This window comes from Artibeus jamaicensis, unplaced genomic scaffold (genome assembly GCF_021234435.1).
Source record: "Artibeus jamaicensis isolate MK-2021 breed Jamaican fruit bat unplaced genomic scaffold, CSHL_Jam_final scaffold_612, whole genome shotgun sequence".
Classification (NCBI taxonomy): domain Eukaryota; kingdom Metazoa; phylum Chordata; class Mammalia; order Chiroptera; family Phyllostomidae; genus Artibeus; species Artibeus jamaicensis.
The window spans coordinates 13,642,116-13,668,447 of NW_026522049.1; the positions used below are offsets into that span (position 1 = coordinate 13,642,116).

At 49.1% G+C, this 26,332-nt stretch overlaps 2 protein-coding genes across 2 annotated transcripts in view; one reads left to right on the plus strand and one right to left on the minus strand.

Annotated features, from left to right (window-relative positions):
* GABRB3 (gamma-aminobutyric acid type A receptor subunit beta3) overlaps positions 1-26,332 on the minus strand; it is a 238,005-nt gene that overhangs the window by 180,421 nt on the left and 31,252 nt on the right. The gene's annotated exons all lie outside the window — the stretch shown is intronic.
* Positions 13,930-26,332, plus strand: part of GABRA5 (gamma-aminobutyric acid type A receptor subunit alpha5) — a 54,282-nt gene continuing 41,879 nt past the window's right edge. The window contains exon 1 of the mRNA XM_037132734.2: positions 13,930-14,030. Within this exon, the coding sequence (XP_036988629.2) occupies positions 13,945-14,030 (86 nt within the window). The 5' untranslated portion in view covers positions 13,930-13,944. The remainder of the gene's footprint in view (positions 14,031-26,332) is intronic.

Consider the following 26,332-nt stretch of genomic DNA (forward strand, 5'->3'; position numbering starts at 1 on the left):
ATTGTTTTAATTCAGGGGTGTCCAACCTGCAGCCCACGGGCCACATGTGACTCAGGATGGCTATGAATGTGGCCAAACATAAAATCGTAAACTAACTTAAAACATTGTGAGTTTTTTACTGTGATTATGTGTGTTTAATGTGGGGCCCAAGACAACTCTTCTTCCATCGTGGCCCAGAGATGCCAAAAGGTTGGACACCCCTGCTAGAAATAGTCAAGGGTCAAACAGAATAGAAATTGTTCAATAAAATATGGTAATAGCTGCCCTGGCTGGTGTAGCTCAGTGAATTGAGCACGGGCCTGTGAACCAAAAGATTGTGGTTCGATTCCCAGTCAGGGCACATGCCTGGGTTGCAGGCCAGTTCCCAGCAGGGGATGCACCAGAAGCAACCATACATTGATGTTTCTCTCCTTCTCTCCTTCCCTTCTCTTCTAAAAAGATAAATAAATAAAATTTTTAAGAAATGATGTTTAAAAAATATGGTAACAGCCTTAAAAATATTAAGGGGGCATAATACCTATTCAAAAAATCATTAATGTCATAAATGACATCATAATGCAAAACCTGGCATGTGTATCCTTAGTCAATACATGAAAACTTAATATCCAGCCCTGAGTGTTAGAAAAATGAGTTAATATTTTTAGCTCTCAGTAGTTTCCAAATGCACATACCATTTCAGAATAATGAAGTGACTATAAATTATGGATAAGCTGGAAAAATGGAATTTCTTACAAGAAAATGTCTTCCAGAAATTTTTCAAAATCTCCCAGCTTTCTAACAAATGTCAATTTACAAAATTAAAACAATTAGGAGGTTATTTGGTGTATAGCAATTGTATCCAAAAAATGAGGGTGGCCTAAGACAAATATGTAGCAGTCAGAAATGCCTGGTGAGGAGTACAGAATTATTATGTTTTAGTGTTTTCTATTATATTACATGTGTTGGGTTGACGTTGGTTAATAAGGTCAGGTAGGTTTCTTTTTAAAATTTTTATTGATTAATTTTTATTTTCTTTTACATTTTATTTATTTATTTTTAGAGAGAGGGGAAGGAAGGGCAAAAGAGAGGGAGAGAAACAGCGATGTGCGGTTTCCTCTTGAGCGCCCCCTACTGGGGACCTGGCTGTTAACCCAGACCTGTGCCCTGACTGGGAATAGAACTGGCAACCTTCGGTTTGCAGACCAGTGCTCAATCCACTGAGCCACACCAGCCAAGTCATTCTGCTTCTTCATGTCATGAACCACCAGATTTGCCTTTAGAGAGTGATGACTCAGCTTCTACCAGGCTTGCTATTGGACTGTCTGAGTGTCCAAGATTTCTTATTTGTCGCTAAAACGTGAATGTTCACCAGCTTTACGCAGTATTGACCAGCTGGAGCTCACGAAGCAGAGTTTTCACTGGGTAAACTCCCAATCAACCATCAAAATACCGACACACTTATGAACGTCCATTCCTTCCCTTTGTTAACCTTCCATCCAGATACGAATAAAAGTTTAAATAACTTCGTCTCATCTGACAAACTATTTTAACTGCATGTCTTTAAAAACAGTGTCAAATTGTAAAAACTGTCTGTTGTAGAAAATAGTACCAATATACTGAATAGCTATTTTTCTTCACTGGAATCAAAAATGGCTTTGCTAACAATTCTTCTTTTCGTTTCTTTTATCCTCCAACATTATAAAAACATTCAGGGTTGTTTTTGTTTTGTTTTTTAAGATTGTAATCACCCTGATTCTTCTGTTTTTGAGACTGTAATTACTTTGATTAAACTGCTTCTGATAAGTTTAAAATGTTTTAAAACATAAACTACATTCAAAGGGGGAAAAAACTAGAAGAAAGTCTTGTGTTACGAGGGCTGCGTCTGGGTTTTCTCAATGGCTACCTGCAGAGTGAATGAAAAATAAAGTATATCGTAATTTATGCTGTGCTTATTAGAAAGCAAGAGAGCCCTGGCTGGGGTGGCTCCGTGGACTGAGTGCTGGCCTGAAAGCCAAAGGGTCGCCGGTTCGATTCCCTGTCAGGGCACATGCTTGGATTGCAGGCCAGGTCCCCAGTAGGGGGCGTGTGAGATACAACCACACATTGATGTTTCTCTCCCTCTCACCCTCTCTCTCTCCCTTCCCCCTTTCTAAAAATAGATGAATAAAATCTTTAAAAAATAAAACAAAATAATGGATATGGACATACATATCCAGTGGGGAATTGTAGGTATTCAAGTTTTATAAAAAGCACTTGAGTGAATCAGACAGAGGACTAACTCCCAATTAATTTAGACTTTTAAAATGTGAAAGGCAAACCACTTGAATAGTAGAGAGAAATCCTTCAAATTATTAGAAGAAAGGTAAACTCAATAAGAAGAAGATAAATAAAAAAGCATAATGGGGAAGAGCAAATAAAATGTAGGAATAAGATGGATGGAGAGTCCTGACTGGTGTACTCAGTGGATTGAGTGTGGGCCTGTGAACCTAAGGGTCATGGGTTCGATTCCCAGTCAGGGCACAGGCCTGGGTTCAGACCAGGTCCCCAGTAGGGGGCGTGCAAGAGGCAATCACACACTGATGTTTCTCTCCCTCTCTTTTGCCTTCCTTTCCCCTTTCTCCAAAAATAAATAATTAAAATATTTTCAAAAGAGAAATGAAGAGTACTATAGAAAAAGACTTTAAAAAATGACTAAGATGGAGAGAGGCTAAAAATGAATCTGAAATGTACTTATTCATCATCTTTGTAAATCATCCCAACCAAACCTATCGGATCACTGGAACTCTCAATATTGCTAAGACGTCAGTCCTGCCCAACTTGATCTACAGATTCAATGTCATCCCCTTCAAAATCCCAGCGAAGCTATTTTGCAGATGTTGGCAAACTCGTTCTAAAATGTGTGGGGAAGGCCCCAGAGTAGCCAACACAACACAGAAGAGGGACAGACTCGGAGGACCTGCATTGTCTCATTTCAAGACTTACTGTCCAGTCAACAAATTCCAAGCAGCATGGAATTGGCCTGAGAACTGACACTCAGATCAATGTAACAGACGGGGCCAAAAACTGACTCACACAGATCTCGTGGGCTGGTTTTTTAAAAAGGAGCAGAATCAATCCAATGGGGAAAGGATGATTTTTCAGACAACGATGAGAACACAATTGGGCTGCTACATGCAAAAAAGAAATCTAGACACACACCTTACATTTTTCAAAAAAATTACATCAAATAAATCATAGACCTAAATGCAAAATACAAAAGTGTAACATTTCTAGAAGATAACAGGAAAAAATATGTGATTTTACATGCAAAACTGAGAGCGAGATCCATGAAAGGGAAATATGGTAAGTTGGACTTCATTAAAATTTAAAATCCCTGCCCCATAAAATAACTCGGTTGAGAGAATTAAAAGACAAGAGAAAGCCTGGGAGAAAATATCTGCCAAACACGAATCCTATAAGGAACTGTATCCAAATTATGCAAAGGAGTCTTAAAAACTCAAAAACAAGAGAACAACTCAATTTTTAAAAAATAGCTTAAGAAATAGATTGGCTATCACACCAAAGAAGATAGACAGATTGCAGAGTATATGAAAAGATGGTCAATATCTCTATCATTTGTCACTGAGGAACTGAGAAGCCAACACACACCTAATACCCTGGCTACATTCCGGCAGACTGATGAGGTCAAGGTCAAGGTCAATGGCTAGCGAGAACGCAGAGCAACATTCACTGCTGGTGGGAATGCAACATGGTACAGGGACTTTGGAAGACACTTGGGGGTTCTTACGAAGTCAAACACTGTCACTGTGAGAGCTAACAACCATGCTCCTAAATTGAAATTTATGTCCACATAAAAAGGAAAAAAAAACTGCATGTGAGTATTTAATATGGCTTTATTCCTCATCACCAAAAGATAAAATCAACTGAGATGTACGCCAATAAATGGGTGGATAAACAACCAAGGCACAAACATACGACAGACGTATTGAAAAAAATAAACATCAAGCCATAAAGACAAAGGTAAATATCGACCCATATTAATAAGTTTTAGAAGCCAGTCTAGAAAAGCTATATATTCTGTTATTCCAATTACATGACCACCTAAACATGCCAAAACTCCAGAGATGGCAGAAAGGGCGTCGCCAGGGTTTTGAACGGAGAGGGAGGTTTGACTAATGAAATGAGGATTCTTTAGTGATCAGCTTATTCCGTGAAACTCCACAATGGTGGCTACATAACACTGTGTAGTTGTCAAATCCTATGAACTTTACAGTATAAGAAAGGCATTCAGAGATTTTAAGCATCATTTAAGTAGTTGAGTGATTGCAATATGGAGTATAGCACGGGATGCGAAGAAATCTCCCTGTATCACAAGCCTGCGGCGAAACAGCCCCACACGTGGAACGAGGGGGCTGGTACTGACTGAAGTGACTCTGGAAATCAATGGCGTCTGTGAGACTAAAGGCAAAGGAAGCGGCACCAAGTCCCGCAGCTGATACAGTTGTATCCTATGGGCCGCGAGTTAGCAATTCTAATACTGTCACACATACGAGGTCTGTCCAGATGGTACCCAGACATTTGCAATGAAAAACAGAGACATTTATTGAAGAAGATACAAGATACAAGAAACATTGTACACAGGACAAGGACACCTTAGTCCCCTTCAAAGTGGGCACCTTGGGACCTCACGCGGTTCTCCCAATCGCCCTCAGTGGCCCCGCTGTATTTTCCTGAGTCTCTTCGAGGGTCTGAAATCTCTGCCCTTTCACACATCCGTGTTTCTCTTTCTCCCTCCCTCCCCCTCTCTCTACAATCAATTAGCATGTCTTTGGGCAAGGATTAAAAAACAAACCAGTCTGAAATGAAGAATACAATCACTGGAATAAAGAATTCACTAGAAGAAATCAACAAGAAGAAAGGCAAAACCATAAATATGAATAATAAAATGGCGGTAACTACGTCGTGGTCAGTGATCACTTTGAATGTGAATGCATCAAATGCTCCCCAAAAAAGATGCCCGAGTAGCTGAGTGGAGAAGAAAACACGACTCGTACGTATGTACACTGTCTCCGAGAGAGCCCCTCAGATAGAAAGACACACAGACTGAAAGTGAAGGGACGGACAAAGCTGTTTCACGGAAATGAAAGAGAAGCTGGGGAAGCAATGCTTCTATCACACGAGATGCACTTTAAAACGAAGGCTGTGACAAGATACAAAGAAGGACATTTTGTACTAACGGGGTCCATCCAACCAGGGGACACAGACCTTGCCACCCTTACGCACACACTGTAAGGACACACAGTTGTATACATAAGCCTCGATGGACACAAAGAGAGAGGGGGACACGATGCCGTCAGAGTTGGGGACTCGAACACCTCGATGACTTTCACTGACAGACCTTCCAGCCAAAACACCAATGAGGAAATGATGGCCTTGAATGACACGTCAGACCAGATGGATTTAACTGACATTTTAGAGCATTTCACCCCAAAGCAGCAGGGTAGGCATACTTCCAAGTGCACATGGAACGTTTTCCAGCGCAGACCCCATGTGAGGCCACGAAACAAGTCTCAGTAAATGTAAGAATATGGCAACCATGTCGCACTTCTTCTCTGACCGCAATGCTATGAAAGTAGGACTCATAACAAGCTATGAAAGTCAGAAGCCCAAAACCTCAAAACACGCAAAGATGTGGAAGCCAAATAGCTTGTTATCCAACAATGAATGGGTCAACAACCAGATCAAGGAAGAAACCTTAAAATAGATCAAAAAGAAAACACGATAACCCAAAGTCTGGGAAGCACTGGGCGAGCAATCCTAAGAGGGACATTCATAGTGAGACAAACCTACTACCTCAAGTAACAAGAAAAATCTTGAGAGAACAATGTAACCTTCCAGGTGTGTCCAGCCTTTTGATGCCTCTGGGCCACGCTGGAAGGACAGGAGTTGTCTTGGGTCACACATGAAATACACAAGCACTAAGGAAAACTGATGAGTGAAAAAAAGGCTTTAAGTAAATTTCCGATTTGGGGTTGGGCCGTGTTCATAGCCATCGTGGGCTGCATGCGGCCCCTGGGCCGCGGGTTGGACACCATGGCTTATGCAGAAAGGACATAGAAAAAGAACAACCAAAGCTTAAAGTGGGTAGAAGGACAGAGATAATAAAGATAAGCACTGAAATAAATAAAATAGAGTCTAAAGAAAAGAATACAAAAGATCTTTATTTTTAAAGACAATGATTAATAAAGTTGATAAAAAAAAAACTTTCACCAGACTTAATCAAGAGAAAAAAAATAGGACCCAAATCAATAAAATCAGAAATAAAAGAGAAATGACATCGGACACCACAGAAATACAAAGGATTGTAAGAAACTACTGCAAATAATTATAGGCCCGTAAATCTGACAAGCCAAACAAAGGAGCTAACTTCCTACAAACATACACTCTTCCAAGACTAAATTAAGAAGAAACATTCAGCCCTGGATGCTGTGGCTCAGTGGGTTGAGTGCTGGCCTGCAAACCAAAGGGTCACCGGTTCAATTCCCAGTCAGGGCACATGCCTGGGTTGTAGGCCAGGTCCCCAGTTGGGGACACGTGAGGGGCAACCACACACTGAGGTTTCTCTCCCTCTCTCTAAATAAATGAATAAAATCTTTAAAAAGAAAATAAAACATGTCTGTGGCCTGTACACATCCTTCAGGTGACTAGTTAATATAAAGGGTCTAATTCAAATTAGGTGGGAAAATAGCAGGAAGGAGCAGGCAGGCTCATTCCTCCCGCCTGTGGTCCCCGGTCCCTGCTCTCTGCTGGCCGTGGCTCTGGGGTGCGTGTGGGGGACTTTCCATCCACCTTCTCTGCCAGCGTCTAATTCTCCTCAGGAGCCTCCTTCTCCCAGTCAGACTTGGCCTTTCTGCTTCCTTAACAACCAAGACCCTGCTTTTGCTGTTTAGGGAAAACATGTGTTCTTATTTTTCTTTTTAGAGAGAGGGGAAGGGAGGGAGGGGGCAAAAGATGGATGTGAGGGAGAGAAACTTCAACCAGTTGCCTCTGGCTCTTGCTCCGAGTTCCCGGGACCCAGGCATGGGCCGCGACCTGGAATCGAACTCTCGACCTTTCACTTTGCGGGATGCTGCCCAACCCACTGAGCCACACCGGTCACGGCTGTTTGGGGAAAGCGTTTACAGATCTGCACTGCATACACATGAACACTGAGTTTATCATTCCATGAGTGGAGTAGCTCAGACGGGTACTCGATCCCCTCCACGGGCTGGCCCTGGATGCTCTTACCCGCCTTTAAGCCCACCTTTGTCTCCTTCCCACACTTCGTCTCCGCGGAGCTGCCTTAGTGAACCTTTCCGGGAAGCACGTCCGCCTTGAACGACAGCACTGTTCAGTAGCTCTTTCTTCCTTGCACTTGGCCTCTGCATATGGGTCTCATCTTCCCTCCTACAGGGTTTGCCCTGAACTTGATTCTTCCTAAACACAAAATTACACACAGTTCCACGAGCACACCTTACTCTATGTGAGTGGGCTTTTGGCCTAGTACGCCCTCCATTCAACTTGTCGCCAAACTCCTGGGGACCCTGTTTTCACCAGGCCTACCCAACGGGGACAGAGTGGGTGTTCTCAGGCCAGTGCTCAGCCTATTGTCTGGTTCCCCGAGTTCAGCTATTTTAGGCTTTGACCCTGGAAACTACATCCACACTGCGCCTGGTCCTACACCAGGGTTCTGTGGGACTGGGGCGCCCTCTACCGCCTATCAGAAGTATAACACAATTATTGAAGCGGCAATAAATATTCTTGCTAAACTGTGGCTTTCTATACGCGTATGATGTGTCTTATTGTCTCACTAACCTTGCAGGGCCGTCTGGCCTGGGGCTCCGACCTAGTTTCTACTCATTTGAAGAAGAGGATGGGTCACCGTTTCATCACAGGGAGAAGGTACATATTTAAACCCCATTGCTTAAATACCGTCTTAAAATTAGATTTTACTCAAGATATTTTCCATATGTTCAATAATAGGCATAGGCATTGTCAAAATAATTTGACAAAAGCATGGGCATTGTCAAAATAATTCATCAAAAGAACATAAATACACTTACAGTTGATATTCGTTATTGGTTGACAATACTTTCATAATGTCATTATTGTTCAGGATTAATATCCACAAATCACTAATCTGAAAGTAATCTCTGGTTTATCTACTTTTATTTTTGTCTGCAAAAATTTCTGAGCAACTTTGACAATCTGTAAAGCTTTAAATTCTCTGTATCTGAATTCTACGTTTCATACCTTTCCTTATGCTGTTTAATCTCAAGAGGGGCAGCTTCATTGGTATCGCCAAACTTACAATTCTAATGCTTCGTAGCTCAGAGGAATATTAGGTTGATTATACCAATGCTTTAAGTTTATTCTGATTGTTTTGAATTTAATGATTTTAACTGTCAGTCTACTTTATCTTAGTGATTCATCTTTTGAGAAGTTAGAAAATGAAGGCCCTGGATGATATGACTCACTTGGTTGGAGCAACGTCCCCTAAACTGAAAGGTCACCAAAAGGTCACTCAGATTCGATTCCGGGTCAGGGCACGTGTACAGGTTGTGGGTTCGATCCTGGTCTGGGTATAGATGGACTGAATGTTTCTCACCTCCATGTTTCTACCTTTTTTTAAAAAAATTAAAAAAACAAACAAACACGAAGCATGTCCTTAGGTGAGGATAAAAATAATAATAATTTAAAATTTTCAAAAAAGAAAATGAAGAACTGCATGTGGTCAATTTACCCGCTTTCCAATCAGAAAGCCTTTGAGACGAGTGTGGTATCTAATTTACATTTAATGCACCAGAATATTTATTTCATCTCTAGAATCGGATAACCACTAGATTCAAAGTTATTCAATACTGAGGCCAAATGTATATTCACAGTCATAGTCCTGCACATCGCACGCATTCATATATTATGTCCTGTTCTCGAGATGCAGTCACAGTGCCCTATTTTTTTTTTAAATCTCAGGGTTTTGGGAATGTGGAAAAGCCCCAGAAGGTAACCGTGACTGAGGCCCGCAGTGCCCTGGCCACTGAAAGATGAGATGCGGGAGCCCTTCCTGGAGGAGAGTTAGAACTTTGCCCTTTCCCCCAACTGCCCTGTTAGCAGTGACTGTAAACAGTACCGCGTCACGAAAGATGCGGAACCCTAGTGTAAATCTTGACCCTTTCCCCCTGGGCTGGCTTTGTCCCCAACAGAGCTCTTTGTGCTGTTGAAAGGGACCCTGTTTCTGCCCAGATGTCGTCAGGGCCTCGCCCACCCCTCAGGATCTGCACCCCTGAGCCCAAGACAGACCGGACCCCCAGGTCAAGCCCCCGGTGTCCGGAGGTGGGCCGGGCCCCGTCGCCCCGCAGGGAGCGGCCTTGGGTCTGCTGACCCCACTGCCACTTGCTCTTGACATACGGTTCTTTACCCAGAAATGGACCTGTAGAAAACTCCTAAATGTACGCTGCCATTCATTCGGTGAGGGTTCAACGCTGACCTCCGCCACCTGGACTCTGTTTCCCTCACGCTGCATTTCGGACAGCGGAGAGGTAGACAGAGGGCTGGTGCTGAGGACGAGAGGACCGATCTGGGTCCGGGAGGGCTGGGCTTGGCCCTGTGAGGGGAGAGCCATGGGCTGCCAGTGCTGTCCCTGGCTGTCCCTCTCTGCTCTAAAGAGGGGGGCAGCGGTGATGACAAGGGGTACCAAATATGCCCCTGAAGGCCCTCAAGAAATATCTACAGAGGGACCCCACTCTGGGGTTCCGGGGGTCCCAGCCCCACGCCAGGCTCCCCATACCAGGGCCCTGGTGCCGAAAGAAGTCCCCGCAACCCCTGCCTGCGGAAACCAGTGGACACAGGCCTAGTGGGGCTGGGAGACCGGGCTGCGGGAGTCCCAGGCCGGCGGCCCTCTTAAAGGGCCCCGCGTGGACTCGGACTCACTTGCTCTTAGCTCCTGCGCTGGGACCGCAGTTCCAAAAGCGCCAGGGACGCACGCTGGGTGGCGGTGGTGGCGGGGATGGGGGGGTGGGGGAGATTGAGTCATCTGATGTCAGGACGAGGGCTGAGGAGGAGGTTTGCTACTCGATTTTGATCCTCAGCTGAGCCCGCCACCCGCTGAGGCCAGGGGGCGCCAAATCCGAGTCCCCACCTGACTCAGCCCAGTGCGTCCCTGAGACCTCGCCCCTCCCAACCTGCGTGCTCACCCAGCCGCTTCCAGTGGCTTTTCCATACAAATTGCCTGTGGACTTTACTAAATCCAAAGGTTCGCAAACCCCCAACAAGCAGCATCTGGCCTGGTATGCCTCGAACCTCTCACTAAGCAGCCCCAGGTCCCGCACTCAGTTCCCATCTTGGCCTCTCCCAGGCACCTCCAAGCCCAGCACGGTGACGACCATCTGCAGTTCCTCCACTGTAGCCACGGCCTGTCCTCACAGCCAGTAGCCTGAGAGTCGGTCCCTCCCACTGCGGTGCCAGCAGCGATCAGGGCTCAGTTACAGCGACGCGCACACCCACACCAGGGACACCCCTGGAGCCACCACCCCCCCCACCACCACCACCACCACTCAGGGGCCCAGAGAGACTGCACCGCTGGGCCCCACAGGACACCCGCTATGTAAGGCCACTCTCTACCAAGCCTGTGGGACTGAGCAGCTCTACTTAACACACAGAAACCGACACAGGGAGGCTGCCAAAATGGGGAGAGAAAGAAACACATCCCAGCTGAAAAAGCAGGACAGGACCTCAAAACAAAATGGAGACAATCTACCAGAAGCAGAGTTCAAAACGCTGATAATAAAGACGCTCAGTGGTGGAAAAAATATTTCATGCAAATGGAAATGGAAAAAAACTGGGTTAGCAATACTTATAACAAACATTTAAACAAACTTTTAAAACAAAGGCTATAACAGGGGCACAAAAAAAAGGCCCAGCGATTGTAGTTCTGGGGATTTTTTTTCTTAAGAAAACCCAAAGCATTAGCTTAAACAAACAAACAAACAAAAAACACATGCAGTTCTACGTTCATTGCAGCATTATTTACAATAGCCAAGATGTGGAAGCAACCAAAGTATCCATCAATAGGTGAATGGATAAAGAAGATGTTGTACGTATATACAGTGGAATACTACTCAGCCATGAAAAAGAACAAACTCTTGCCATTTTGCGACAACATGGATAGACCTGGAGGGTATTCTGCTCAGTGAAATAAGTCAAACAGAGAAAGACAAATGCCATATAATTTCACTTATAGGTGGAATCTGAAAAACAAAACAAACAAACCAACAAAACAGAGACAAAACTCATAGATACAGAACATTTTGATGGTCGTCACATGGGAGAGGGTAGTTGGAAGACTGGGTGGGTGGAAAAGGTGAAGGGATTAAGAAATACAAGTGTCCAGTTATAAAAACAGTCACCAAGATGTCAAGTACAGCACAGGGAATATAATCAATAATATTTCAATAACCTTTTATCGTGACAGGTGGGTACTGGAAATATCAGGGGGATCACTTCACTTACGTAAATGTTGCATCATTAGATCATACACCTGAAACTAATATAATATTCTATGCCAACTCTAAGTGAAAAAAAATTTTTTTAAGTATGTAAAAAAACAGAAACCCATAATTCATTAATAAAGCCACCGACGAAGACAGTTGTTACAGAAGCAGAAAAGAAAGTTCCGCAGGAATACGGCCTATCCCAAAGCAGGCCAAGCCGGGGCCCTGAGCCCGCCCCTCCACCCCGCGGTCGGGGGGCGCGTTTGGTGAGAGTCTGGCGGCCTCTGCCGGGCGCCTCTGCAGAGGCGGGTTCCTCGGCGCCGCGGACGGCATGTGGTGCTCTGGAGAGGTGAGAGCGAGCGCGAGTGCGCCGGGCGCGGGGGGATCTGCAGCGGGCAGCGCGCGGCCTCGGGCGCGGCGCACAGCGGAGCCGCAGGGCGGCCGCGGGAGCGCGGGGCGCCGAGGTGCTCGGCCCGAGATCGGCTCCGCCGGGAACGCTGGGCAAGTTCGGCGGGCAGCATGGGGCGGTGACGCCGCACACCGGCCTTCCGCGTCTGCCAGCCGGGCGACAGCAGGCGGCGGCGGAGGAGGATGCACCGTAGCCGACGGCTCTCCTCCCGGGGCCGACGCGCAGGGTAAGCCCCGGGCGCGCGGGGCCGGGCAGTGGGGAACGAAGCTACGGGAGAGGGTGAGCGGACGGGCGGCCACAGCTCGGCCCGCACCCCTGTCCTCCGGGCGTCCGAGACGCCGACTGCAGGGTCTGGGAGGGGAGCTGGAGAGCGGGCGGGGTGCCGCGGGCGGCCGGGAGCGCAAACTTTCCCCCGGCGGCTGCGGGAGCGCTGCCAGCGCGGGAGGGCAGGGGCGTCCTCGGCGGCACAGCCCTGCCGGACGGGGCACCAGAGCGCAGCGCCCACTCCCCCACCGCTAAGAATCGGGGCGTGGGGACACCCGCCGCTGCCGTCACTGGAATCGGAAGGGCGAAATCGCACGCCTAGGGCCCCGCCAGCCTCACTGCTCTGAGGCGCGCGGGGTCCCGGTGCCGCTGGCGGGGTGAGCGCGGGCTCCGCTGGGGTGTTGCTCGCGGGTAGCGCGGGCTGCTTGCTGGAGGCCAGGGGACCCAGAGCCGCCGCTGCACCGCGCGCTAGTCTCCAAGGAGAAAGGCGCAGCTCGGCGTGGCGCTCGGCTCGGACCCGGGGCCGGAGCCGGGAGGTGTGCGAGGGCCAGAGCGCTCCGGGGAAGGCCGGCGAGCTGGAGGCTCGGGGCGCGCCGCTGCGGACCGAGCGGGAGGCCGACCCCGAGGAGCTGCGGGAGCAAGGGTGGCCGAAGCTGAGGCTCCGCAGTGCCGCCCCCGTTTCCCCCCGGGCCCGCCAGCCCCGGAGGGGACTGTGAGTGTGCTGTCTTCTTTTGGGGGCTCCGGGCTGAGGGGCAGCAAGAGGCGCCGCCCAGGTTTCCCGCATGCAGCGCCGCGTGCTCGCCGCTGGGACTCCTGCCCGGGTCAGGCGACGAGCCCCAGGACGCGCCCAAGCGACCACCGCGTGGCAGCAAGGCACCGTGCCCTTCTGCATTCTAGGGCCTTCGCTTCTGAGGTCGGAGTACCTGTTGTGTGCTTCCCAATTCCAGAGCCGGCCTGGGGTCTCTTTGGGAAAACACTCCCTTTGAACACGAGGTTTTCTGTGGCGTGTGCGCCCCTTTGCGCATACTGAGAAATGTGTGCCTTCGCTCAGATGAGTTGCAGCGCCCAGGGACCGTGCTGCCGGGATTTCGGATGCATTCTCTGGGGGCCCAGCAGGCACCTAAGAGAATTCCCCAAATGCACTGATAACATGAAGTTATCGGGCCATGGGGGACCGGCTGCGGAGAAAGTGCAGGCTTCCCTCACCAGTCGTTCTGTTCCCGTGATCCTGTAGACTCGTTTCTTAAATGTGCCCTTTCCCCTCACTTTCTTTCAGCAGCTCGCAGGACGAGGAATAGCCTGCTGGCTTTGAACACGTGGCAGAGATCTCAGAAAGGTAAAATTATTCCACATGTGAGTTTGACAGCCAAACACTTCGAACTTCTAGCACTAATTTTATTAATAAGACTGAGGGGTCCTTTCAATAGCACGCTATACGGTAAACAGAGTCCTTGAGACAAGGAAACGGACATTAGGAGAACGATTCTGCGCTCTAAGCATAAACTAAGCCATATTGTGTTTTCTTTCCATGCCCCCCTTCCCGGGCGGGGGACAGAGGAGACCCCCACGTGGGACTGTGCCCCGGGGACAGCCAGGGTGCTCTCCGGGGCACCTGTGAGCCTTAGCAGCAGGACTGGATTCTAAGAACAGAAAAACGTCCGTGTTCACGTGCTGTCCCCGTCTGCCTGCCTTTCAGCCGCAAGATCGAGTTGGAGAGAGTTTTCCTTCGAAATTCACCTGCTTCAACTCTTCTTCTTATTGGGAATGGACGATGGAATGTTCTCTAGCTTTATCATGATCAAAAACCTCCTTGTCTTTTGTATTTCCATGAACCTGGCCAGTCACTTTGGGTAAGTGATCATTCTCTTACTCTTTTTATGGTTTTCGGGGTGCGAGTGCCTTTCGGAAACTTTTCGGGGCAGCCAGTCTTGGTTGAGTTGTGGTCCCACGCGCTTGGGTTTGTGGTAAATCAGTGAGTGCTTGCCCTACCCCCTGCGCCCTCCCTGAGCAAGGCTGCTGCAAGTGTGGGGGGGGGCAGGGGGCAGATTTTGTTTCCAAAAATGGAAGCAAAAGGTTGTGAAGTCGGCCGTGTGTCCTCCTACTCAGGTTAAAACAAGACTCACAAGTTCATGGGCATAGAGGACATTTGTCAGCTGTTAGACTCTTGTTTCTACATTTTGGGCCCCCACCCACCGGGTTCCAGTGTGCAAAGGAATTTACCTTAAAGGCCGATCCCATGCTATATGGTAATAACAAGGACTTCAGGTGCCCTTGGCCTTGAACCGTGGCCATCTGAGTGCAGGCGCAGGCACCAGGAAGTACACGTGTCTAATGATGAGCAAGACACACCTGGGCACCTGGCCTCACCTGCTCCGTTAAGGTCTTCACCTTGGCCTTTGCTATTGGTGTTCTGATTCTCATGTGTTTTCATCTAACTGGTGACAACCCGCATGCCAGGGAAACACCCTTACAGGGGCTGCTGCTTCTTCCGCCCCCTCTGCTCCCCCAAATCGCCTTGGCCAGCCCACAGCGCTGGAACTTGCAGGGATGGAGTGTAATTAAAAATTAAACTTCAGGACAAATCTGCCAAGCGCTCTTTCTGTCACACCGGCCCCAGAGGTCCCACGGTGTGCTGCGTGAGTCCCGAGCCGTCTGGAGAATACAGTGGCTGTGGGACAGCTTGTGGGGACACCTGCGCTCTGGCCAGTCAGGAGGGCCCTCTTGTGGTCTGTGACGTCCTGTGTGTGCCCTGGACGTTTTCTGCTCTCTGACCTTTCCAGGTCTGCACAGAGGAGGAAGCTGAGACAGGGAGAGGCTGTGAGGCTGTGACTGTCCCCAGGTGCTGTGGCGGGGCGGGGGCTGTGTGTCTGGCCAGCCAGAGGCATGTCCGTACTGTCCCTCCAGCCCTCCCGAGTGTCCCTGTGGGGGACAGACATCAGCTCTTTTCATTTTTTTAAATTATTGATTTTAAAGAGAGAAAGGAGAGAGAAACACTGATTTTTGTTGGCTCGCTTATTTATGTATTCATTGGTTGATTCTTGTATGTGTCCTGATCAGGGATAGAACCTACAACCTTGGTGTATTATTAGGACAATGCTCTAACCAACTGCGCTACCTGGCCAGGACTGACATCCCCTACTATTCTCGCCTTGTTGCCCGTCTTGAATGGACACCTCCCATCTGTGACTTTCATTTCTTATCTGTTGAATGGAAGTTGTCCTTTCCTAGGTCTCTCCCGGCTGGTAAATCCCACACACCACGCCATCCCCAGTATTCTTGTGAATGAAAAGTGTGTGTATATGTGAAATCACACCCAATAGTCAGATCTCCAAGCTGATGCCTTAGGTAGGCAGTTTGTTTACTGATATACGGCATGTAATTAGCAATATTTCAGAGGTGAGGATTGTGCTAGGATTGAAAGCCTATGTTTTGTTTTGTTTTGTTCAAGATTTGGCCAAAAAGATGATTTGGAATGTGCCTTTTCTAGCAAGGAAGTTATTATTCTCCCTGGCGGATGCAAGTGTGAAATATGAAGTTGTTTGCAAATGAAGTTTAGCCATTAGAAGCATCGATACTTTATTTCTTGTTGAACTGGGTGGCTTTTCTGAGGTCATCTCCAAAAGAGACGGACGACTGTCATTTCCAGGAGCCAACTCTTAACGGTGGCTCCACGCCCTTCAATTTCCCCAGAGAACTGACTGTGGAGACATTTGGAATCCTTTAGATATAGGGTCAATACGATAGTCCGTCCTAAAACAACACCTACCAACTGCCAAAGATATGCGAGGCACACAATAGTATACAAAAAGGGAAGGTGTCCTTAGTTCCATGAACACATTCTTCCTTCATATGTTGCTCTGTCTTCTTGCCCCTGCTTTTCTGTGTATTTTAATGCAATTAGGATCATACCTCACCTTCAGTTTTTTACTGTATGTTTTTCAGGCCTAATACGCTTTAAAATATATGATTTAAAAATGGGTGGATATGATTCCAGGGCGCGAATGCCTACTCATCAGCTACTCTCGTAATTTAGGGCACTCGCATTGTTTCCCACGGGGCTGTTATAAATTTTCTTACAGTGAGCATTTTTGGCTTCTGACCATTTTCAGTATTTGAGATAATTTCTGTTAGGAGATATTCGTTTAAGTGGAATTTTACATCACTTACTGAGTGGTTCCTTTTTTAAAAAATTGATTTAAGAGAAAGAGAAAAGGAAGAGGGAGAAAGAGAAACATCGATTCGCTGTTCCACTTACTTATGCATTCATTGTATGTGCCCTGACTGGCGATCGAACCTGCAACCTTGGCGAATCTGGATGATGCTCTAACCAACTGAGCTACCCCGCCAGGGCCCTGAGTGTTTTTAACTCTTGCCCCTGTGTGTACCTACAGTTTTCCATGAAGAGGGGTGTCTTGCAAAGCAGGAAGCCGGGCTTCACACCGTAACCAGCAGGGGGCGCTTTTCAAGAAACATCTTGACATCTAGGAACAAGAGTCCCCGTTGATTTCTGGTCTAATATAAGGTTCCTCTCACTTGCTTATTGCTCCAAACGTGCTCAAGAATAATTCTGTCACACTGCAAAGAAAGTTTCAGGGCTCTTATGTGACTTCAAATCTTGGCAAAATACTAGCTGTGGCAATACGGAGCATTATTGTTATTTCTGTTTTAGGCAAGTCCCAGGAGGAAACTTAGGAACTCAGCATCATTAGCCCTGTCTTACAACCAGGAAAGGTGGCAGGGCTGGACAGTCAACTGGGGAAGGTCACCAAGCCAGACAGCGGGTGGGGGGAGGGTAAGGAGGGCCACAAGAAATCAATCAGGGCCAGAAGAGGCCCATGCCCATTTTTATGCACGTTCAATGTTGTATGCGGGGTCCTTGACAAGAGTGTGGATTTGGTGATCAGAAAATGTGTGATTGTTGTCCTGGCCGGATGGCTCAGTTGGTTGGAGCATCATCCTGTACAGCAAAAGTGTGCAGGTTCGATTCTGGGTCCTGGTGCATACAGGTGGCAGGCAACTGATGTTTCTCTCACCTTCTCTCTCTCTCTCTCAATCTCTCTCTCTCTCTGCCCCACCCCTCAACTTCCTTTCTCTCTAAAAGCAATGGAAAAAATGTCCTCAGGTGAGGATACAAAAGAAAATGTCTAAATGTGCTGAGGAGAATATATTTGGTGATTATAGAAGATTGATTAATGAGCAGTGGCTTTGAAAACACATGACTAGTCTTTCTTCTTCTCCCGTACGTTTTCTAAATTTGATCACCACTAGCTCGTGTTCAATAGCTTTTATGATTCTTCTCTTAGTTTGACGTTATATAACGGAACATGAGTCAAATGTGTAGCTGAACAGAGAGGCCTTCTGTGACAGGCAGCTTGCTACGGTGTCACGTTTGGAGACACGCGTGGTGTTACTGAGGCATTATGATTATTTTAATGAGGCCGGTAGTCAGAAATACACGGTACAGAAAAACCAGCACAGACACACTCTTTGAATCAAGGTAATGCCAAAATACAAAATACCACATTTTAATGGGAGTTCATTTATCATCATTGGGAAAACCACACTTTATCAGACTCAATCAGCTGGCGATAACTGTAAGATAAATTGGAAGACCACCAACTCATTAAGCTCAAATCTGATTTCATTTATTTAATTGTGTTGAACATATTTTAGAGGTTTCTCTATTGGAAAAGAAAAAACGCATTAGCACCTCACTGCATGGCAACTACACTTCAAATAGACTTTGGTAAACACAGTTTTTTTGCTTTGTTTTTATTTTTAAATGAAATGTATTGGGGTGACGTTGAGTAATAGAATCACATAGGTTTCAGGTGTACATTTCTACGGCACACGATCTGTATGTTGCGCTGTGTCTACCACACAAAGTCTCATCTCCTTCTGTCACCAGGTGTCTCGTCCCCTTTCCCCTTTACCACCCTGCTTCCCTCCGCTCACCACCACACTGTTGCCTGTGTCTATGAGTTTTTACTTGTTTGATTGTCTTGTTTGTGCATGAGCTACTTTCAGTTTTGTATCCCACATCTGAATGAAATCACGTGATTGGCAACTGCAAGCAGATTCTTGCAGAAGTAGCTTATGAACACGGACAGATAAGGTTGCCCTTCACCTGCCCCCCCCATGAGTGTGCAAACCGGGACTTTCAGTTCTGGTGAGAGGTGCTTCGTGCGCATGCCCAGTCAGCGCTCTCCTTACTATAGCGAGAAATACACTTTCCCTGAAACACGTGAGCCCTCACGGTGGCTTTTCCGATGGGACGTTCTCGCTTGTGAGCCCAGATGGCACGCTCTGCCTGCACGGTGGCTGCGGGCTCACAAGGCCCGGGACAGATGGTTGTAGCAACGACGATAAAAACACATGGAAGTGCCACCAAAGTGGTCAGGTGAATGCGCTACGTGACGCACACACAGCTCACCGGACATCTGAGTGGGGCAGGGATGGCCAGAAACCAAAAAGGTGGTCAGGTGGCAGGGTTAAATAATGCCCAGCACTATTTTTTATCCTCACCCAAGGACATTTCTTCATTGCTTTTATTATTATTTTCTTATTTTATTGAAGATTTTATTTATTTATTTTTAGAGAGAAGGAAAGAGAAGGAGAAAGAGAGGGAGAGAAACGTCAATGTGTGGTTACGTCTCATGCGCCCCCTACTGGGAACCCGGCCTGCAACCCAGGCGCGTTCCCTGACTGGGAATCAAACTGGTGACCCTTTGTTTCCCAGCCCGCACTCAATCCACTGAGCTACACCAGCCAGGGCTTTCATTGCTTTTAGAGAGAGAGGAAGGAAGAGAGAAAGAGAGGGAAAAAAACCATAGATGTGAAAGAGAAACATGTATAAGTTGCCTCCATATGGGCCCTAACTGGGAATCGAACCTGCAACCTACAAATGTGCCCTGACTGGGAATTGAACCCACAGATTTTTGGTGTACAGGACAATGCTCCAACCAACTGATCCACCTGGCCAGAGCTGGCACTTCTAAAATTTATTTTATTTTTTTTAAAGATTTTATTTCATTTTTAGATGGAGGGGAAGGGAGAAAGAGAGAGAGAGAGGGAGAAAAACATCAGTGTGTGGTTGCCTCTTGAGCGCCCCCTAGTGGGGACATGTCCCACAACCCAGGCATGTGCCCTGACTAGGAATTGAACCTGTGATGCTTTGGTTCACAGGTTCACAGGCCAGCACTCAACCCACTGAGCCACACCAGCCATGGCCCAGCACTTTTTAAAAAGGTACCCACAGAAAATATCGCATGCTTTATAAAGGAAACTTTTAGCACGTGCATCACTCCCACAGGCCATGAGCTAAGCAAAGCTTAGGACGCCGGGCCAGCCCCAGCCCAGCCGCCCCATCTGACAGTCAGCTTCCCTGTGAGTCACTGGCTCCATTCAAGGGGAGAAAGAGAATGTGGGCTTTCGGGTTTCTACAAGGTGCAATTACATAATGTGCATATTCTAATTAGTGCGCGATTTCAGAGGGAAATTATTAGAATCAAAAGTGAGAAGAAATCTTACCCTGGAACTCTGGTGGTAGACCAGTAATCACCTGTGTTGATATGTTCTGGCTCCACTTCCAGACTGCATTTTCAAAGAGTGTATGATTCAGCCCGGGCGGGGTGGCTCACTTGGTTGGAGCATTGTCCTGTACATCGGAGGGTTGTGGGTTCGATTCCTGGTCAGGGCACATACCTAGGTTACAGTTTCAATCCCCTGTTGGGGTGCGTACCGAAGGCAACAGGTTTTCCTCTCTCTCTCTCTCTCTTTCTGTCTACACCCCAATCTTCCTCTCTAAACTCCACGAAAAAAATGTCCTCAGGAGAGAATAAAAAAAGTACAACTTAATTTTTGCCAGACCTTCCCTTCGTAGGTGAAAACAGTTCAAGGCTTAGAGTGTTCAGAAGTGTGCCCAGGTCCAACTGTCAGAAAGTGGCCGAATCGAGGTCTACGCTAGAGTTGTCCATGGCAAGACCCTCTCCAGAATGTTCTGACAGTCAAGGTGCAGTGGAAATGGAAAGAATAGAGCAAAACTTAAACACTGGCAACAAAAGAGTATCCTCACGGAACTCAAGTAACACCACTCTAAAATCCACAGCTGGAATAACATAGAACAGACAACACGTACTAGGTCATCCGATGTGATAGAGAAGGGACCGTGTGATAGAAAAAGGGCGCCCTGGCCCAGTGGCTCAGTTGGTTGGAGCATCATCCCATATACCAAACGGTTGTGGGTTCGATTCCCAGTCAGGGCACAGGCCTGGGTTGTGGGTTCAATCCCCTGTTGAGGCGCATGCAGGAGGCAACTGATCAAAGTTTCTCTCTCACATCAGTGTCTCCCTCACTCCCCCACCCCGCAGCCTCTTCTCTATTGCAAATCAATAAACATATCCTCAGGCGAGGATTAAAAACCAAGGAGAAAATAGAAGATAGGCCATGAAGTAGGCTTTTGCATTTCACTGACGACTCTGTTTTAGTTGTGTTTATTTAACAGTGCATTTCAGAACCAAAAGGCAAACCTCATAACAAATGCAGGCTGGGACCACTTTATTTTTAGTCTTCACAACAACAAAAAATTGGGCCATCACCCGACAGGCGACGTGGTTTCGGTGGCAGGAGCCCAGGGAGCTATTTGGGGACAGCGTCAGGTACCGTGTGGACAGAGGGTGGTCAGGCCGCTCTGATCCCTGTCACTGCACCGGCTGTGCGGCATCAAAAGGATAATTTCACCTGCCTGTAATTTGGCTTCCCAGCCTCCGAGCGGAGTTAATAGCAGGCCCGACGTCACGGGCTGATGTGAAGGATGAATTGCCGAACACACCAGACATGTGGGTCAAGGCCGGGGGTTGGGAGGGCGGGGAGCGGCGCCGGGTGCAGGCTGGCTGACCGGGGGGCTGCCCCTGGGGTCGGTCCTGCGCGGGTGCCCGGAGTGGTCACCACGGGCACCAACCAGTGCATGCGCACAGCACAGTCCCTAACCTTAAGGCGCCTGCGGAGTCTCCCCGGCCGTGTCACCCAGCACATTCACAGCCACAGGCCCTGGGGACGAGGTGTGGATACCCAGGGGACACTGCTGCCACACCGGTGTCTACCGAACCCTTACTCTGTGCCAGGTGCCGATATCTGAGGTAGAGGGGACCCCACCTCCAGACCATTCATTTCTTTTTTTTAGAGAGATTTTATTTAGTTATTTTTAAAGAGAGAGGGGAAGGGAGGGAGAAAAATATTCATGTGTGGTTGCCGCTCCTGCGCCCCCTACTGGGAATCTGGCTCGCAACCCAGGCAACGTGCCCTGACTGGGAATTGAACCAGGGACTGACCCTTTGGTTCGCAGGCTCGCGCTCAACCCACTGAGCCACACCAGCCAGGGCTGGGCTGTGCATTCTGCTGGGTGCTAGGTATGCGTCAGCTGCATCCCAACAGGTGCTCTTAGGGGAAAGAGCAGGCGTTAGCAAGGGTGCTGGGGAGATGCTGCCTCCGGCGTCTGTGGGGAGTGACGACGTAGCCAAACTATTCGTGCAGGATGAACATGGGGTTGGAGCGGCGAATGCATGGCTGTATTTGGCAGGTGTCTTAGGGACAGCAAGGAGGCCAGTGAGAGGAAGGGGGCGTTGATAAGGGGCATCATCAGAGGGGCAGTGGGGGAGGGGAGGGGGAAGATCACGAAGCCCCTTGCGGGCCCTGCTAGGTTGCATCCGGAAGAACAGTTGACCCTCATTTTGCAGAGCATCCAATAATGGCCACCCAGTGGTTTTAAGTGGAGGTGAAAAGGGGTCCAGTGGAGGTGTGGCAGTGATGTGACAGAGACTTTGGTGCTCACGCTGGCTGCTGAGGCGGGATGGGACAGTCTGGGGTGCAGGGTGGTGCGGGAAGCAGAGGCGGAGCACAGTGAAGAGGTGAGTGCGGAGCCCCGGGGGAGGGGCTACTGCCGCAAGTCGGTGGGTCGAGGGCGGACGTTGAGCGTGAATGAAGGAGAAGAGTCAGGGATGCCTCCCCGCCCCCCAGGCGTTTGATCTACAAACCTGATGGGTGGAATGATCTATTAATAAAGCTGGAGGAGACTGCAGAAGAGGTTGTAGGGAATGTCGTGAGTGCGGTCTTGGCCAAGGTTAGCCCTGGGAGACGCCTCTGGGACATCCGAGTGGGGAGGCCCGGTGGGCCACTGGGGCTGGAAACGTGAACTTGGGGGTCTTCCATGAATGGGAGACATGGAAAGCCACCGCATCGGAGGCCACCCTTTGGAAACTGAGTGTGGACCCCACAGAGGACCGTGGATGGTGCCCTGGAGCGTCCCAGGGGTCAAGGTCAAGGAGGCGGTCTTTCTTTTAAGGAGGCTCCATCAGACATCACTTGGCAAAATGATACACTTATCAGTTGGGGTCGCTATCATATTATTATGGATTATAATACTAATAGCTAAATAGGTAAAGTTTATGTTGGAAGAAAATCCTTGCGGTTCCTCGAAAAGAAAGAGCCCTTTTCAATATTTTATTTGTAGAGAGAGGGGAATGGAGAAAGGGAGGGAGGGGAACATCGATGTGAAAGAGAAACATCGATTGGTTGCCCCCTTAGGCGCCCTGACTGAGGATTGAACCCACAACCCAGGTATGTGCCATGACCAGGAATCGAACCCGCAACCTTTTGGTGTACTGGACGATGCTCCAACCCACTGAACCACTAGGCCAGGACCACATACTTCTTCATGGCTCGATGGGTGCCATCTCTCTGGTGGCACATTACTCTTCTCACTGACGTTCTTACGTGCCCCCTGCAAGCGTCATCGTTTCATTTCTGGGGGACCACCGCTCCCAACACCCTTCCACGCCCCTTCCTGTGGCTCCTGGTTTCCCTGCCTGAACACCTCGCTGGTACTGCTGTTCTCCGACCCTGGACAAAGGTCGCTTGGCCTTTGGGGCCCTGCGGTGCGTGGAGCCTGCACAGAGCCCTACATTTGCTACGGTCTCTTGGAAACCCTCTGTGATTCAGGGGTGTCCAGCCCGCCACTCATGGGCTGAATGTGGCTCAGGATTGCCCTGACCGTGTCCCAACGCAAAATCGTGAATTTGCCTAAAACGTGATGAGGTGTTTTGTGCGATTATGTGTTGTGTTGTATTGAATGTGTGGCCCGGCGATGCCAAAAGGCTGGGCGCCCCTGCTAGAACACAATCATGTCCTTGGGGTGTCACCTTCGTCACTGTGGCATCCCCGGTACTCACCTCAGTGCAACACCCAGTACCCGGTAGACCCCCAAGATGCGGTTCCTGAGCTGAGCTGCTGAGACACGCCCTGAGCCCCTGGGACCGTCCTGTGGCCACTTCGGGGACATCACGGAGCAGAGAGCTCACTTAGGGTGGTCACTCTGTGGCTTTGCTCTGTTTCCAGCTCAGACATGCCCAGAACAGTGACTGTCCGTCCACCCCGGTGGCCCCTGAGGGCCACTGGGGGGACCTTAAAGGTGTCCATCACTCCTGGGTCAGTTACCCCCGAGGCTCTGGGGCCTAGAAGCAGGAAGAGGCTAGTGCAGAAGTCTCAGAGCCCAGCTTCTTGCAGACTTAAGACCACAGAGGGAGGTCTTAATTTGCATAATTGCAAGAGTTTACCATCTCTGAAGATATCCCTGTTTACTTTTCTTAAACACCACGCTGGTGAAATAAACCCATTCATGGACCAGATTTCATCGGCTGCTGCTTCCTTCCACCCCACGAGGAGTTTCTGAAGAACGCAGGACCCGGAGTCTGGCCAGGGCCGATGCGGAGCACTTTAGGATGCCCTCACACTTCTAGGACCAGCATCGCTCTGCGCCCCACCCATGTCCGTGTGCTTTGTACAGCCACCACGTCCCTTCCTCAGCCTGGAGTGGGGAGCTCAGTGACCTTATTTTCCAAACTAAAATCAGTGCAGAGTTCCAGTTGAGAGATGAAGTCCTTGTGTCTTTGGTACGGACCAACATGTGGTCAAGGAAGTACGGAAGGTGAGGGTGTTCGCTTCCACATTGGGTGGTGGGTGCTACATCTTCTTTATGATTTCTTCTCTGGAACATCAATACACGTGCCTGCCTCCCCCACCCCCGCACCCCCATTGCCTTCCCAGACCCCCAGTGATGCACCAAACCCTAGTCAACTTTTTCAGCTCTGCTGAAAGTGTGGGCAGCAGACGCAGCCCCCCAGAGATGTTTCCCTTTCTCAGTCAACGCCTGTCTCTGCGTCTGTGCAGCCCGGGTGCAGTGGGTGCCCCTCCCCGGGGGGCCGCCCGGCGCCCTCTTCACGAGGACTCACTGCTTTCTGGCACAACACGCTGCCATCAACAGGACAACAGTTTCATTCGTGTCCCCCTCCCACAAATGTGGAGCTTTCGCCGTCCCCACCGGGCGCTCAGTGCTGCGGCTGCAGCTTCTGCCGTCTGAAGTGCGGCGGCCACGCTGGTGCCATTTTTTTTTCCTGCTTCACAATCTCATGGACAGAAGATTCCTTCTTACCCTAGGTCTTCGCCACCCCAGGATGGGAGTTTTCTTTCCTAATTGGACTGAGATGTCCTGCCTTTTCACCTAAAGGGTTCCATTCCCACAGTTTCTGAACTGCACTGTGGGACACTCTGAAGGGAAGTGAGAGCGGCTTGAACGTGGCCTTGGGGATGCGGTGCCGGTCCATCCACTAAGTGACTCTCAGGTGGGGAGAGCAACAGCCTGGATGTGGGGAGAAAGGGATGACTCACCTCCCGGACCCGGAGGAGCGGCACGGCGTGGGATTTCATCGTATGACTCAGAAGAGCGTGCAGGTTAAGACTTCTGAATTGTTTACTTCTGGAATTTTCCATTTAACATTTTCGGAGCCTGGCTGACCACGGCACGGTGAAACCGCGGAGAAGGGGGGACCGCTGTAATCTGAAAATGTCCCACCTGCTCCGTTTTTGTGGACAACACACGCTCAGTCTAAGGAAACAGTTTATATTTACAAGCCACCTGGTGAATCTACCCTAATACCGGGGGCTAAGTCACCCACGTTCAAGGACGTCTGTTATCTCAGGCTATTGTTGGCCACAGCAGCCCAAGTCTTGGCTCACAAGAACCGACTCCCTCGGAAGAGCTGAGCCCTCAGTGTGTCCTTGAGGCTTTGAAGGCGGGTCCTCACAGTGTCCTGAGTCTCGTCAGAGCTCCTTGGGGCCAGTCGTTACGGCATTTACACAGCGGACCCATAGAACCGCGTGTTCAAAGTGAGGAAGGCATCCAAGTCTCCACCCAGAAAGCCTCTGCTTGTGACCACTCAGCATTTCTGTGTCATTTTGTCCATGAAGTGGGTGCAAGCAGCCACGGGGAACGGAGCGAGCAGCAGCTGCGGTCTGCCTGAGAGGTGGCCCTGTCGCTGGACTGAGGCATAGGCAGGCGCACTGGTCCCGGACGGGGCGCCTCCTTTGCTTTCTGGGACCAGGGAGGGACTTCCCTCGCCACAGCAGTGACATGGTACTGCTGCCATATGTTGCAGCTGCACACTGTGTTTGAGGGGGTCTAGGAACTGAGGAGTCCCCACCCAAAAGGGCATTTTTAGGAACGTGTTATTTTTATTTTTATTGTTGACATTATTGCAGACGGCCCCATTTCCCTGCTTTGCCTGCTTGTCCCCGCCCCCTTGAGCCCCACCCCGGCCATCCCCACACTGTTGTTTGTGTCCACGAGTCATGCATATACATTCTTTGGCTAATCCTTCCCTTCTTTCATTCAGCCCCTCTCCCCGACGACTCCCCCCCCCCCCCCCCCGACAGCTGTCCGTCTGCTCCATGTGTCCACGGCTCTGGTTCCATTGTGCTCATCGGTGTATTTTGTTTGTTACATTCCACATGAGTGAGATCATGTGGCGTCTGTCTTTATCTGACCAGCTCATTACACTTAGCATAGCACTCTCCAGGTCCATCTGTGCTGTCACAACAGGTAAGGGCTCCCTCTTCAGGAACGTGTTTGAGACCCTGGTCCCTCTGCCCAGGTCTTGTCCTCAGTTAATAGAGAAGACGTCACCGCTGCAGGTCCCCACCACGGCCTGTGCCTCAAAAGGGCCCACAGTCACAGCAGATGAGGCAGGTCCTGAAATTCTTCCTTCCTCTTATGGGTAAATACATGTGGACATATATTTGGACTCCTTTCTTTCACGTTTTT